This window comes from Momordica charantia (assembly GCF_013281855.1).
Source record: "Momordica charantia cultivar OHB3-1 chromosome 5 unlocalized genomic scaffold, Mcharantia_2.0 BLBB01000005.1, whole genome shotgun sequence".
Classification (NCBI taxonomy): domain Eukaryota; kingdom Viridiplantae; phylum Streptophyta; class Magnoliopsida; order Cucurbitales; family Cucurbitaceae; genus Momordica; species Momordica charantia.
Window position 1 is genome coordinate 7736790 of NW_028275163.1, and position 15910 is coordinate 7752699.

General features: G+C 38.0%; 2 protein-coding genes across 2 annotated transcripts; both read left to right on the top strand.

Moving 5' to 3' along the window:
* Positions 1–568: 568 nt before the first annotated feature.
* On the top strand, positions 569–1138 carry LOC148211219 (uncharacterized). The gene has a single exon (XM_088123924.1). It carries the CDS (start codon positions 569–571, stop codon positions 1136–1138), a length of 570 nt encoding a protein of 189 aa, XP_087980050.1.
* Positions 1139–3038: 1900 nt separating this feature from the next.
* INT1 (inositol transporter 1) lies at positions 3039–11866 on the top strand. Its single transcript, XM_022302693.2, has 6 exons — positions 3039–3752; positions 5514–5584; positions 6038–6373; positions 10262–10369; positions 10452–10637; positions 11053–11866. Exons 1-6 carry the CDS (start codon positions 3605–3607, stop codon positions 11686–11688), a joined length of 1485 nt encoding a protein of 494 aa, XP_022158385.1. The 5' UTR covers positions 3039–3604; the 3' UTR covers positions 11689–11866.
* Positions 11867–15910: the final 4044 nt, after the last annotated feature.

Here is a 15910-nt window from a genome sequence, read left to right on the forward strand (position 1 = left end):
ATGGAAGTTTACGTAGACAACATGCTGGTAAAGAGTCGAAAGAACGAGCGACACGAGGAGAATTTGACAGGAGCATTCGACGTTTTGTGAAAGTACAAGATGAAGCTGAATCCCACCAAGTGCACATTTGGAGTGACCTCAGGCAAGTTCCTGGGATTTTTAGTACACCAAAGGGGAATCAAAGCCAATCCAGATAAGATCAAAGTTGTTCTGGAGATGGATCCACCTAGAACTCTAAAGCAGCTACAGGGACTCAACGGAAGTATATCAACACTCAACAAATTCGTTAGTCGTTCAATTGACAAGTGCTTGCCATTATTCAAAAACCTGAGAAAGAAAGAGCAATTTGAATGGACAGAAGAGTGTGAGGCTGCCTTTAAGGAGCTGAAGCAGTACCTAGGGACAGCCCCACTCCTCTCAAAGCCGATCGTGGGTGATGAACTCTACTTATACTTAGTTGTATCCAACACTGCAGTGATCCGCGTTGATAAAGGAAGAAGATGGACGATAGTCTCCAATCTATTACACAAGCAAAGCAATGGTAGATGCAGAGCTTAGATACCTATAAATGGAGAAGCTGACATTAACACTGGTCACTTCGGCTCGGAAACTACGTCCGCATTTCCAAGCTCACAGAATAATTGTCCTCACCAACTTTCCCTTATGGCAGATTTTGCAAAGGCCAGACACTTCTAAACGACTGGTAAAGTGGGCTGTGAAGCTCAGCGAGTACGACATTCACTATAAGCCAAGAATTACCATGAAAGGGCAGGCTGTGGTAGACTTCATAGTAGAATTAACACCAACAGAACCTCAAGTATATAGTATCGACCCACAATTGGTTAAGAAAGAGCAACCCTGGACACTCTATGTCGATGGATACTCAAATTTCCGAGGATGCGGGGCAAGACTTCTACTAATCTCTCCAGATAAAGAGAGAATCGAATATACGCTGCGATTCAGCTTTCATGCATCCAACAATGAAGCCGAGTATGAAGCTCTACTAGCAGGACTAAAAGTGACCAGGTACGTTGGAGTCAGGAACATACTGATACTCAGTGATTCACAACTGATTGTAGGTCAGGTGAAAGAGGAGTTCAAAGCTAGAGAACCGCGAATGGCGAAATACCTTTCATAGGTAAAAAACCAGCTCGACCAGTTCTCAAAATATGAGATTCGACAAATTCCACGTGCTCAAAATGTCAACACCGATGCATTAGCTCGACTAGCCCCAGCTTATGAAACCGACATAGGAAGAACTGTAACGGTCGAGATTCTACCCGAGCCAAGCATAGAAGCTCAGAAAGCAATGGATATCGACGACCAAGGGCAACTACAAGAAAACTGAATGAGCCCTTTGATCAAATATTTGAGAGACGGGATCTTGCCTACTGAAAAGATAGAGGCCCAGCAGCTACAACGACGAGCAGCTAGATACGTGCTTAAAGACGACAATCTGTACAAAAGAGGCTACTCGTTGTCGCTTTTAAAATGTCTAACGCCCGACGAAGCTGACTAAGCCATGAGAGAAATACATGAGGGCGTTTGCGGGAGCCATTATGGAGCACGATCCCTAAGTCACAAAATAGTTCGACAAGGGTACTACTGGCCGACCATGCTAAACGATACGAAGCAATTCACCAAAAAATGCGACAAATGCCAACGGTTTGCAACAGTACCTAGGCAACCGCCAGAGCCTCTAACAAGCATAATGAGTCCTTGGCCCTTTGCTTAGTGGGGAATAGACCTTATAGGGCCCCTCCCACTAGGAAAGAGCCAGACCAAATTTGTAGTGGTGGCAATCAACTATTTTACTAAATGAGCCGAAGCCAAAGCCCTAGCTACAATTACTGAGAAAAGGTCATCGACTTTATCTGGAAGAACATAATTTATCGCTTTGGAATACCTTACACCATTATCAGTGATAATGGGAAACAGTTTCAACAATGCTGCCTTTCGAGAATTTTGCAGGAAGTTGGGCATTAAGCATATCTATTCCTCACCAGAACATCCGCCAGCTAATGGGCAGGTTTAAGCAGTCAACAAAATCATCAAAAGAACTCTGAAAACCAGATTATAAAATCTTAAAGGGTTATGGGGAAAAAAACTTCCCAATACATTATGGGCCTACAGAACAATACCTTGTACTTCGACGAGAGAAACGCCATTTTCACTGTCATTTGGCTCTGAAGCAGTGGTGCTAATGGAAATTAATCTTCCCTCTCCAAGGGTAGAGCAGTTCTGACAAAAAGGAGTCCATGCAGCTCAGCCTCGACCTATTAGAAGAACATTGAGAAACAGCACGACTACAAACGGCTGAACACAAAAATCGTATAGCTAGATACTACAACTTAAAGGTTAAGAAGCGTGACTTTTAAGGAAGGTGATTTAGTGTTAAGAAAGATTATGCCTAATACCAAAGATTCAACTAGCGGGGCGTTCAGGCCAACATGGGAAGACCCATACAAAGTCACTAAAGTGGTTCGAACAGGCACTTATGCTCTAGAAGACCAAGGGGGGAAGGCCTTACTACACCCATGACACGCTCAGCACCTCAAAAGATACTACCACTAGTTCGACATATTTCTAGACATTTTTATATTTTTCTATTATATGAATTTAATGAGACAACGTAAATTTAGAAGAATAAGAGTCAAAATTTAATTACTATTGAAAAATTGACAGCTCATTATTATTATTTCTTTTTAGTTATGCTTTTGCATTTTTCTTTCTCAATTGTCAAACATCTAATAACGGTTAATATACGTGTTCAATTTATTTTCTGTACTTTATTACCTAAATTTTTAGGACCGACAACATATTGTGTCAACAAGATTCAAACAACTTTAACTTTTCTAATAAAAAAAATATAAAAAATGGACTAAAGTAAAACTTTTTAAGTAATTTAACTGAGTGGAGAATGAGCTAAAACATGTATTCCACTGAATCAAATTAAAATTTAAAAAATGAAAAATGAACTAAAAAAACAAAAAGAAAGAAAATACTTTCTCGGACAAAGCGACAATTCAAAAAAAAAACTGAAAATCACTTTCCAATATTTCCGTTGGTTCAGCTTCGAGAGAGAGAGAGAAGAGAACTGAGAGAAGAGAACTGATCGTGTTCTTCGGAAAATTTCTGTTTGATTGGCTGGGAATTTTTTTTGCTGGTTCTGTTAATCAAATTTGCAACTCCATGATCTCCTCTTAGAGAAGCAAAAGACGCAATTTCAATTCATGTTTTCCTGCATTTCTTTATTCTATCGCTATAATTTGCGGGAAGCCGCCTTATTCTTCTTGCTCTTGCATTTGATCAAGCTTCAAATACTATACTACTCGTCTTGCATTTGCTGATTGCTCAATCTTTGTGGTTCGCTCCGCTGTTTGATTGAACCCCCAAATCCCTTTTAATCTTGGGGTTTCCTTCAGCTGCCATTATTTTTTATCCGCCCGTTTCTCAATTTGATTTCTAGTCTCAGGGGAATCGTTATCCCCATCCAATTTATTGGGTTTCCCGACGCTGATTTCTAACTAGAATCACTTGCATCAATTTTGTGTTTAATACTTGGCCTGGATTCCCGGAGTTTGGTGGACTGTATTTGGAAACAATGACGCTCACGCTTGAGTCGCTGCCTGGAAGCTCCGGGTACTTGGATATCTATCCTGAGAGGAAAATGTTTTATTTTAAGAATCCTTACGTGCTCGGATTAACTGTAGTTGCTGGGATTGGTGGATTGCTCTTCGGCTACGATACAGGTAATTAACGTTCTTCAATCGACGAACTGTTTTTGTTGTTTGAATTATGTCTATTATTTCTTATGTTCTTGTTTGTTTGTTTTCTGTCATATTTGGGTGTATGGTATATCGAAGTGATGGAACACACGTTGATTATGATACTCTTCTAGAAATATGTATTATTCATTCCGAAGGCCTGTTGTGGTTGTGTGCACTTCATCGTTTCCCTGTATTATGTAGACATTTACTCGAATATGGATTTTTCGAATGGCTTTTTACTTGGGTACAGTAAACGAAAAAGTTGTTTTGTTTTGTGGGCTGTTCTGTTTGGCTTTTAGATTAGTTATCGGAGATTCAACTGGATGGCTTCATATTGTTTTTTTGTTTTTAGTTTATTGAAACTGAAAGATGGCAAGCTTTCAATTCCTTTTTCTTTTGAAGTTAGAATTTCAGGTCACTGAGTTCCACAATAAACATAATCTGCTATGAGATGGAAGTACTTTTTTTTTTTTTTTTTGTCTGTTTATTTGTGTTTCTACCTCTGGCTCCAATATTAACATGGTAGAAGTTTTGGTTATCAAGTATCTCCAAATAGAAGAGCTCATGAAAATTTTTTCCCCTTCAGTTTAATTGAATCTTCTTTTCTTTTAGATGCAATATATTAAGATATCTATAAATGATTAAATTTATCCTAACCTATTAGCTTAAGCTTTTGGGTTCATTTCATTGGTGATTTAACGTGGTATCAGAGGAGGAGATATTATGTTCGAACTCTTGTATTATCATTTTCTTCCCATTTAATATTGATTTTCATTTGTTAGGCCTTTTGCAAATTATCGAGCTCACAAGTGAAGGGAAGCGTTAAGATATCTATATATGATTAAATTTACCCTAACCCATTATCTTTAGCTTTTGAGTTCATTGGTGATTTAATAGAATATAATATAATGATCTGTCACATAGAACGTACAATGGTTTTGATTTGATCACTTCTTTTGCTAGGTAGGTAATGACATTTACGTTGTTGTCTACTTTCTCTGTTCCAAGTTCTGATGGATGAATGGTTTGTACAAATATTTTAAGTTCTTCATCGTGTTCAGCATGACCCTTTTTGTAAGGTTGGTCTTTTGACCAGTCTATTTTGATTTAGTTGCTAATCTGACCCTGTAATAGAACTCTGAAACCCAATGGCTATTTTCTGATGTAGAAGTGCACCACAAACAGAGGTCTAACGATTACACTTCAAACAGAAATGTACCTCATCCCCTTCCTGGCTGTTGTTTCTTTCAATTGGATACTTTTGTGAAAATAAGACACAACGAATTGTGTTCTAAATAAAGTTGGTGTTAGAATCCATATAAATGAATTAAATTTACCCAACCCATCAGCTTAAGCTTTTGGGTTGAGTGGTGGTTTGTTCATTCTTAAGATGGTATCAGAGCGGGAGGTTTTGTGTTTGAACCCCTGCATTATTGTTCCTCCCAATTTATTATAATTTCCACTTGTTGGATCTTGATGTTGTTTTTCAAGCCCACAAGTGAGGGGGAGTGTTAGAATCCATATAAATGAATTAAATTTACCCAACCCATCAGCTTAAGCTTTTGGGTTGAGTGGTGGTTTCTTCATCCTTAAGAGTTGGAAATTGGAAGTAAGCCTCATCTGCATCCAAAGTGCATCTTAGAATGGGATCCACAGCTTACCTACTATTCTCTATTTACTGGTTCTTTACTTATTAGCTGCTTTTGATTCTAATTCTGAACTAAGAATCAATGTTTATTGCAGGTGTGATATCAGGAGCTCTTCTTTACATTAAAGATGATTTTGAGGCTGTCAAAAATAGTAGTTTTCTACAGGTAAAAATCCTGAATTCTGGAACTTAACTTTTTTGCCCTTTCTTTTTCTTTTTCTGTTTTTTTTTTCCCCTTATCACTTCTACTTTCTCTCTCTCTAGATACCCTCGTCTTGGAGGGTGTTTTATTCATGGGGTAACCCATGTTTAAGAAAGCGGGCCTTTTATTAGTATCAGGATACATAAACTCATGTTATATGTAAACTAATGAAGTCTACGTTTTACACTATATACTAGCTTCTAGAAATCATTAACCGAAAAACTAAAGACTGGCTATACAAGTTCAAATTTCCACAACTTATTCCTTTGTACAATATAAACGCAGATTACACAAGTTCAAACTTCCTAACCCCATGTTTATTAAAATCGTAAGCCAAACATCCCCTTACATGTTTTAGTTCCTCCCCTCATGCATGGTTCTTTTTCTAGAGGAACCCTGATTTAAGAAAAATGGCAGGAAACAATTGTAAGTATGGCTTTGCTTGGTGCAATTTTTGGAGCTGCTGCTGGGGGTTGGATTAACGATGTTTATGGACGGAAGAAGGCAACTCTTCTTTCTGATGTTGTCTTTGCTCTTGGTGCTATTGTAATGGCTGTGGCTCCAGATCCATATATTCTTATAGTGGGAAGGTTCCTAGTCGGCCTTGGCGTGGGTGTGGCATCTGTTACAGCTCCAGTATACATTGCAGAAGCATCCCCATCTGAAATAAGAGGAGGACTAGTCAGCACTAATGTGCTAATGATAACTGGTGGACAGTTTCTCTCCTACCTCATAAATCTTGCATTTACCCAGGTTAGGCTTATGTCGTTTCCACCTCTTTTGTGTTTGTATGATATGATTAGCCTCATTCTCTACAAGAAGGAAAAATTTATGTACATGGTAAAAGACATGGCTTTATGAGTGTATCAAGTGAAACCTTTTTAATATTGATCATGAAACTAACTCTGACGATATATTTGTAGGTTTTTTCTTTTCCTTTTCTGGCATTTACACGTGTTTGATCGTGTGTACTAGTAGTGAATCAATTGTTTGCCTGTTTTCTGCTAATACTTCTGTATGGATCTTATCAATTGTTGGAACGACTAACAAAGTTATTCGGAAAACAAGAAGAGTTCCAAACAACTATGTCACTGTCAATTGTTGGGATTGCCCCTTGAATAAACTGAAATAGAGCATAGCAAATCAGAATTATTGTTATAGATAAGAGATTCATAATCAAGATTTGGAAACTCTTAGAAGTACCATGAAAATTTGCCAAAGTTTTGAGTTGGTCAATGAAGACTTTGGAAAAATGTAGTGTGTTTTTCTTTATATCCAAGGTTACGTACTGCCCTAAATTATTAGATTTGAGCGGGAGAACAAAAAGGCAAAGATATGATAGGTAAAAACCAAAGAAGGAAAAATACCAAACCATCTAAAACCTGTAAGGAGAAAAAAAAGGATCATACAAGAAAGGTATGAGCAGGCTGTTGAAGGACTAAGTAAAAGAAATATGGGCAGTGAATTTGACTAGGTCAAGTAAAGTTATGGGCTTGAGATGGATCATGGAAAAAAAGACAACTTGGATTAAAATTCAACACTTTACGTTGAGTGGTATGTCTTAAAAAGACTCAACTTGGCCTTCAGATTTTCATGAGTAGTTATTTTTTTTTTTAAACAATTCATAAGTAGTTCTGGAGAGTGGCTTTGCAAATATGTCTGCAATTGGAGATTGGTTGAGATGTAGATTGGTAAATAAATCTTCCTCATATCCTTTTATTGATATAATGATGATTAATCTCCACATGCTTGGTACGGCCGTGATGAAGAGGATCTTAGCTATACTTGTTGCTGGTCGATTGCCATAGTAAAGTTTCACTGGTTCATTTATATTGATTTTCTAGTTAGTTAGAATTCTTATAAGTTGTATTCCTTCCAGAAATGCTTGAGAAATAGTTCTAAATTTTGCTTCAGTGCTGCTTCTAGACACCAAGGATTGCATCTTGTTTCACCATGTTATCCAAATCATACTGATATTAAATATTGATCTAAGGAAACTAATACAAAACTTAGAGAAGAGTTTGAGAGACTTCTCCTTTTCCCGATTCCAATCTTCTGGAATAGTTACTCAATATCTGCCTAATGGTCAACCTATTACTGGAATACCTTGTCCTCAAGATGCAGGACATGTAATCACTGTCTGAGTTACACAAACTTCTAAAACATTGCCGGCTTCTGGGTGCTTGTCTTGTAAAAAAAATTGAAACTGATGCAGTGCAGTAAAGAAATATTCATCTCTTCCATCACAAAGTTCCTCTGGTATTCATGCTGCAACACCATAATTTTAGCTATTAAGGGCCTAAGGCCAGAGATAAAGTTGGTAGATTCCATCACCACTGACTGCACTTGTTGGAGTTGAACATTTCCTGCATAAACAATGTCTGATACCTGTCCCTTGCTGCTGTGGAATATGACTTGAGTTATTTACCCTAGGATTAAAATGGTCCAATGGTACTTGAAGTTTCCAATATTGAAGTTAGGCTAACATCCAAGAAACATAATTAAGTATGACATTGTTGCTAAAACTGCCCCGTGATGCATGGTTGTGCTACCTTTAGCAACCTTCTGGAAGGAAACCTCCAAAAGAGAACCGGATGCAGCTAATGTTCCCTTATGGAGACTTCGGATAGAAATATATGCAACTTTTTGCGAGCCTCCATCATATCAGGTTCAGTCACATAAGTACAAGGTATCAACAATAAGAAAATAAAAGATGTTGCGTATGTAAACCTATGAAAATGGGTCATAAACAAAAAGCCCATATTTATCTTGATGACTGTTTTTTTTCCCCCAATGATTACTGTTGGTATAGCACATTCCTAATATTTTTTTTTTTAAGAAATCGTATGTAGAACTTGAGGTGCTCCTATGTCTATTCTATGACATGAAACAGTCATTCAAAACTGACTTTGAAAATTCACACACACACACACACACACACACGTCTATAAAGCAGGTTCATTAAGTAGATATGCTTATCTAATTACCATTCTGTTTTGATGCTGAACGCAAAAAAGAACTTGATTTGGAGTATTTAGGGTTCAATTTGATATATTTAGCCATTTAGGAGTGTCTTCGTGACTTTTGGAGTCTTGAATTCAGATTCGTGTTATTTTTCCCTAAATTATTATAATTTAAAATCTTGCATCGGGTAAAATTTCAGTAGGGAGTGGAGTTTTACATATAAAAAATTACATTACCTTATTCAAACATGAGAACTTTAGATTTTAGAAATACCTGCTACATATTCCATTTGCACATTCTTACTAAGACATGAGATTCCTAAATCTTTACAAATATCATGAAAACCTTCAATATTTGCTTTATTTCATGAATAAAAAGCTGAGTAACAATTATTTATTTGTTGCCCCAACGAGAGAAAAAAAAATGGCTTCGACAAGAGGTGTGCATGTTAGGATAAGTGTAGGCAGGGTTATCTTTTACTAGTATGGTCACACTCTATTGTATAATTATTATTATTTATTTGGATTAAGAAAAAACACAAAAAGCTGATTCAAAACTCTCGAGTGCACCAAAACACTTTCAGAAACTAGAACGGTTATGAAATACATGTACATAAATACCATAATTAATCTCCAAAAAAGAAAAAAAAAACATAATTGGCCTAACCTCGTGTCATTTGGCACTATGCGATGCATAGGCTGTTGTTATTGAGAGAGAATTTTTTAGGGTGATTTAGTTAGTAGTGCATTGGCAAACCATTTGTGCTATTGATGCTCATTACACTATAATTTATTGGAATGAAAGGTTTTCATCTTGCAGTTTGAAGAGGCGGCATCGAGATAGAATTTCGGGATGCTAATTTAAGATTTCACCTGAGTAACATGTGAAGGAAACTGTTCCATTCTTTCTTGCCTAACTTAAGCTGCTTCATTCTTTCGCTGAGTTGTAAATTGTAATTGTCCGTCACCCGTCTTCTTCGGTTCTCTTTTCTGAAAAAGAAAATTCTTAGTCGGAGTATTAATTTTACTTTTGTCAATTGGGGGCATAAAATTTTTGGTTTTCATTCAAAATATTTTCTTCCTTTCCTTTCCTTTAATTTATCAATCTGGGACGATAATGATGACTGGGAAAAATCATAACTTGAAGCTTTAGTTCATCCTGTGAAGGAATTAATTTCCTAGATTTTTTTATGCTCTTTAGGAGACAATAACCATTCTCTGTTGAAACTAATAAATATATGTAATGTTTTATTCTGAAGCACCTTGGATATCATGATGAGATCTTTTAACCTTGAAATGGCTCACTTCCGCAGAACTTCTTGTACTTGTGAAAAACAGAAATCTTCCCATGAAATTGTCTTGTAGGGGGTAGAAACTCAAGTAAACAAAATTTATCAATTTGGTTGACAATGCTAACCTAATGATGAATAAAGATCATAATAAATCTTACCATGGGTTCTGATTTTTAGATCAGTGAAGAGCATTATCTTGTATACTTACTTCACATCGACCAATTATGAAACTAATAGAGTTTTTTATGTACTTTTACCATCTGAGTAAAATGCTCCCCAGTTCTGATATGGAAAACTTCTTTTCTGCACAATTAATCTAGCGCACACTTTCTCTTTCTGAATTTGAAATGTCTTATTGACTCTTTGAATTGGCGACACGTCTTTAGGTCCCTGGAACTTGGCGTTGGATGCTAGGAGTTTCAGGCATTCCAGCTGTGATTCAGTTTGTTTTAATGCTTTGTCTGCCAGAGTCTCCAAGATGGCTTTTTATGAAGGTACATAAAATTATTATCTTTAATTTGCATTCGTTATTTTCTTTCACGTATTTAGTATAACATTATATTTCATGATGTGCAGGATGAAAAATCCAAAGCCATATCCGTGCTCTCTAAAATTTATGATTTTCCTCGTTTAGAAGATGAGATTGATTACCTTTCTTCTCAATTAGAGGAAGAACGGCACAAAATGAAAAATGTAAGCTTCTTGGATGTTTTTAAATCAAAAGAGATCAGACTTGCGTTTCTGGCAGGGGCTGGACTTCAGGTACAATTCCCGACTAATATATGAGTTCATATTTATTGGATTTAATGCATTTCAAAGACTAAAAGTATGTTCGGAATGCTCGCGAGAATCGTGTTCTCAAATGGACCCATAAACACTTTCGAAAAAATACTAATGAAGTACTTCTTTAAAAAATACTTCACTATAAACCTATAAACAAATTTCCTCATATCTGTTGAAATTTGAAGCCATTCATTTCTCAGTGGTGTTACTATTTCTCTCACTTTGTTTCTTCATGCATTGTGGTATTTAGTTCTGGGATATTTTCTGTTTTAACTTTTAAGAGCTTGATTACAATGAGATTCTGAGATTTACCTGTGCAAGGATAACATCACTAATCGTGGGCAAATCGATCGAATAAATAATTCGAGGAAGTAAATACTCCGCTTTTATGCAGGCGTTTCAGCAGTTCACTGGTATCAACACAGTCATGTACTACAGCCCAACTATCGTCCAGATGGCTGGCTTTAGTTCCAACCAGTTAGCCCTCCTTCTATCCCTCATTGTCGCTGCCATGAACGCTGCTGGAACGGTTCTTGGAATCTACCTTATAGACCACGTCGGGAGGAAGAAACTGGCCATTTCGAGCTTATCTGGTGTCATTGTATCACTTGCCATTCTTTCTGGGGCATTCTTTGCTGGCCAATCTGGTTCAACAAATGTCCTACATGGATGGCTTGCAGTAGCTGGATTAGCTCTGTATATTGCTTTCTTCGCCCCCGGGATGGGACCGGTGCCATGGACTGTGAACTCGGAGATATATCCCGAGGCATACCGTGGAGTTTGTGGTGGCATGTCAGCAACAGTCAATTGGGTTTCAAATCTGATTGTGGCTCAAACTTTTCTTTCGCTTGCTGAAGTAGCTGGAACCGGTCCAACTTTCCTCATCCTTGCAGGCATAGCCATGCTCGCAGTTGTGTTCGTCGTCGTGTACGTTCCCGAGACGCAGGGATTGACATTTGAGGAGGTGGAGATGATTTGGAAGGAGAGGGCTTGGGGCAGTGATTCAAATACAGAAAGCCTTCTTGCCTGAGCAGCAAGGAAATGAGGTAAATGGGGGAGTGTGTGATCTCAGTGTAGGCTTATATATATGGGGTAGCATTTTTGGGATAATGTTTTACACGAGATTGTATTTTCCTTTTATAATATGCTTTCAATTCATATATGTAGATACGTATAAAATAATGAAAACGATATTGATCCTACCTTAATGCTCAACGTGTCAATTTGAATATAGTTCAACTGGTTAAGACACATATCTCCAATTTAAATTTCGTGAGTTCAAATCTTCACCCAAATGCTAATGTTCTAAAAAATCAACACAAACTTAATGGTCAAGACATTACTGTAGAAAATCAAGCTGAAATTTAGGAGAAATTACTTTAAATTTATTTCCTTGTATACTATGTGATTTAGGCATTCCTTGTAGATCTAGATTGATACCTAATTTCTAGTTTTTGATTGAAGGTAAACTTGTATATATTTTTCATTCTATAGTCTTGAGAAATAAGAAGAAAAACTTTCTCATATATCTTCATGGTATCAGAGCTTGAGAAATAAAGTTTTTTTTTTCAAAACCCTAGCCATCAGGAAATAAACCCTAGTTTTACCAACCCTAGCCATCAGGAAATATTCACGGCAGAAACCCTAGCCGTCATCAGATCCACCTCCGGCGAACTCTTCACGGCAGCTTCGTCGCCGTCGATCCTCTCCATCGCGACGTCCTTCACGACCTCTCCATCGCCGGTGGCCTTCATCGCGAACAGAAAGGCCTTCATCGCGAACAGAACATCCCGACAGCCTCATCCCGCACAGATCCAGCACATCCCAGCCTCCGCAATCCAGCGAACATCCCGGCAGCCGCACAGATCCAGCCGGTCTTCATCGTGAGCAAGTCTCCATCTGCCGGCCTCCGCGATCCGTCCCCGCACAATCGGCTTTCGCGATTTTTTCTTCGCCGACATCACTATCTTCAAATCTGCTCAGATCTGTTAATGACGCCGCTGCTCGTGCCGCCGCTCATACTACCGCTGCTGCCACTGCTGCCACCACCGCCATCCTCACAGAAGCAAAAATACTCGATCTTTGTTCACTTTAGATATGTTTTTTTTTTGTTTTCTTTTGTCCTCTGGTTTTTTTTCCAGATCACCTTTGTTCGTAGATCGATTCGCTATGGCAGATTCGGAATCAGAATCTCATAATAATATCCTAATTTTTCGCGAAAGCAGCAACACTCAGATAACATGCCACAAACTCACCGGCCACAATTATCTTTAGTGGTCTCAATCAGTGAAGATGTTCATGTATGGTCGTGGATTGGAGGACCATATCAAGGATAAAGCAGAATCACCAAAATCTGATGATCCAAAATTTCGCAAATGGAGGGCTGAAAATAATCAAGTAATGAGCTGATTAATAAACTCTATGGCAACCGAAATTGGAGAAAATTTTCTCCTATTTTATACTGCCAAAGAGATTTGGGAAGCTGTTCGTGATACTTTCTCCAATAAGGAAAACACTGCTGAAATTTTCCAGATAGAGACTACTCTCCAAGATCTCAAACAAGGTGATTTATCTGTTACAACCTACTACTCCACTTTATCTCGCTATTGGCAACAATTAGATCTATTTGAAACTATTGATTGGAAATGTTCTGATGATCGTACTCTCTTTCGAGAATTTGTGGAAACAAAGAGGATTTTCAAATTCCTAATGGGTCTCAATAAATCCCTTGATGAAGTTCGTGGTCAAATTCTCGGAACTAAGCCATTACCTAGTATCCGAGAAGTCTTTTTTGAAGTACGCAGGGAGGAAAGTCGAAAGCAAGTCATGTTGGGATCATCTGAACATCCTCTTACTCAAACTGGATCTGCTCTCATTTCCCAACGAGATCACCCCAATGATCCAATCGCTCTTGTTGCCCGGGGAAACTTCCAATCCTATGGTGACAATCGACAGCGCAAAGGGCGACCATGGTGCGATCACTGTCATAAAGTGGGACATGTCAAAGAAACCTGTTGGAAACTACATGGGAAACCAGCAAATTGGAAGCCGAACACTACTAGATCGGATCGAGAAACTAAGGGGAATGCTGTTGTATCTGAAACTTCCAATCAACAACCACATGCTAAAGAGTTGTTGAACATGCTGCAACAACTATTGCACAAAACAAATCTATCAACAACAGTTGGTGGTTCTGGGAATGTACAGCAAGGTAACCAAAATTCCCTTGCTCTCCATACTCAAACTCTTCCATCTGAATGGATAGTGGACTCTGGAGCATCAGATCATATGACAGGTGATAGATCCTTATTCTCATCCTTTTCACTTTATACGGGAAACCTCTCTGTTCGAATTGCTAACGGTACACCTGCTAAAGTGACTGGTATTGGAAGCATTCAGATATCAAGCTCTCTAATTCTTGAGTCAGTTTTATTTGTGCCAACTTTGGAGTATAATCTGCTATCTGTAAGTAAGTTGAATCGAGACTTGAACTGCGAAACTAAATTCCTTGCAAACTCTTGTATTTTTCAGGACTTGGGATCGGGGAAGATGATTGGCAATGCTGAACTATGTGCTGGATTGTATCTTCTGAGAGCAACTAGTCCTCCACCAACACATGAATGCAATAAACTTGTGGTTCAGTCTAATCGTGAGTCAGCTTATATTTCTGAGTCTTTAAATCATAAAGATAGTCGTATCATGATGTTGCACTATCGTTTTGGTCATCCAAATTTTGCCTATCTCGAGCGTCTGTTTCCTTCTTTATTTATCAATAAAAAGAGTCAATTTTTCAAGTGTGAGATTTGTCAACTCTTCAAACACACACGTGCCCATTATTCACCTAATATTCATTTTCCGTCTCAACCTTTCTCTCTTATCCACGGAGACATTTGGGGACCTTCAAGGGTAAAAAATATCAATGGAGCTCGTTGGTTTCTTCTGTTTGTTGATGATCACACACGTTTGAGTTGGACATTCCTTATGAAAGAAAAATCTGAAACTAGCCAATTATTCACACCTTTCATAAAATGATCCAAAATCAGTTTCAGGTCAATATCCAAGTACTGAAAACTGACAATGCACGTGACTTTTTCAACTCATCCCTCAGAACATATCTCCAATCTCATGGCATTGTTCACCAAAGTTCGTGTGTTGACACACCACAACAAAATGGTGTCGTTGAACGCAAGAATCGTCATCTTCTCGATGTAGCCCGATCCCTAATGCTCACATCACACATTCCAAAATCTTTTTGGGGTGAAGCTGTTCTCACTGCAAACCAATAGATACACCTATGGATGCAAACTCAAAACTTGGAGTTAATCTCGAAGATGAACCAGTTGATCGAGGCAGATATCAACGTCTAGTTGGGAAGCTTATATACTTAACTCATACGCGACCAGACATTAGCTTTGCAGTTAGTGTGGTAAGTCAATTCCTGAACAAACCTTCAAAGGAACATATGGAAGCTGTGTATAGAATATTGAGATATCTAAAGCACGATCCTGGAAAAGGACTCATGTTCAGGAAGACCACAAACCGAGCCCTTGAAGTCTACACTGATGCAGATTGGGTTGGATCTCCAATTGATCGGAAGTCAACATCAGGATATTGTTCATATGTATGGGGAAATTTAGTAACCTAGCGCAGTAAGAAACAACCGATTGTAGCCCGAAGCAGTGCTGAAGCTGAGTTTCGATCATTAGCACATGTAATTTGCGAAGGAATTTGGTTAAAACGCCTTCTCACGGAGCTCAAGATCAAGACTGAAGGTACTATAGAGGTACTATGTGACAACCAATCTGCCATAGCCATCGCACGAAATCCAGTACATCATGATCGGATGAAACATGTTGAAATAGACCGTCACTTCATCAGTGAGAAGATTGAGATGCAGACAATTAACCTAAGATATGTGTCCTCCCAACAACAAGCAGCTGATATATTAACTAAGGCATTGCATCGAACCAGCCTTAGTAGATTGATTTCGAAACTTGGAATGACGAGCATATATCATCCAGCTTGAGGGGGAGTGTAGAAAATCAAGCTGAAATTTAGGAGAAATTACTTTAAATTTATTTCCTTGTATACTATGTGATTTAGGCTTTCCTTGTAGATCTAGATTGATACCTAATTTCTAGTTTTTGATGGAAGGTAAACTTGTATATATTTTTCATTCTATAGTCTTGAGAAATAAGAAGAAAAACTTTCTCATATATCTTCAATTACTTATCTCCTTAAAAGTTGCAGGT

What these genes read in the sequence shown, in the direction of transcription:
- LOC148211219 (XM_088123924.1), top strand. Translation starts at nt 569, where the DNA reads ATGGAGAAGCTGACATTAACACTGGTCACTTCGGCTCGGAAACTACGT.
- INT1 (XM_022302693.2), top strand. Translation starts at nt 3,605, where the DNA reads ATGACGCTCACGCTTGAGTCGCTGCCTGGAAGCTCCGGGTACTTGGAT. An exon ending in CAAGATGGCTTTTTATGAAG is followed by an intron (nt 10,370 to 10,451) that starts GTACATAAAATT and finishes CATGATGTGCAG; the next exon opens with GATGAAAAATCCAAAGCCAT. An exon ending in TGGCAGGGGCTGGACTTCAG is followed by an intron (nt 10,638 to 11,052) that starts GTACAATTCCCG and finishes GCTTTTATGCAG; the next exon opens with GCGTTTCAGCAGTTCACTGG.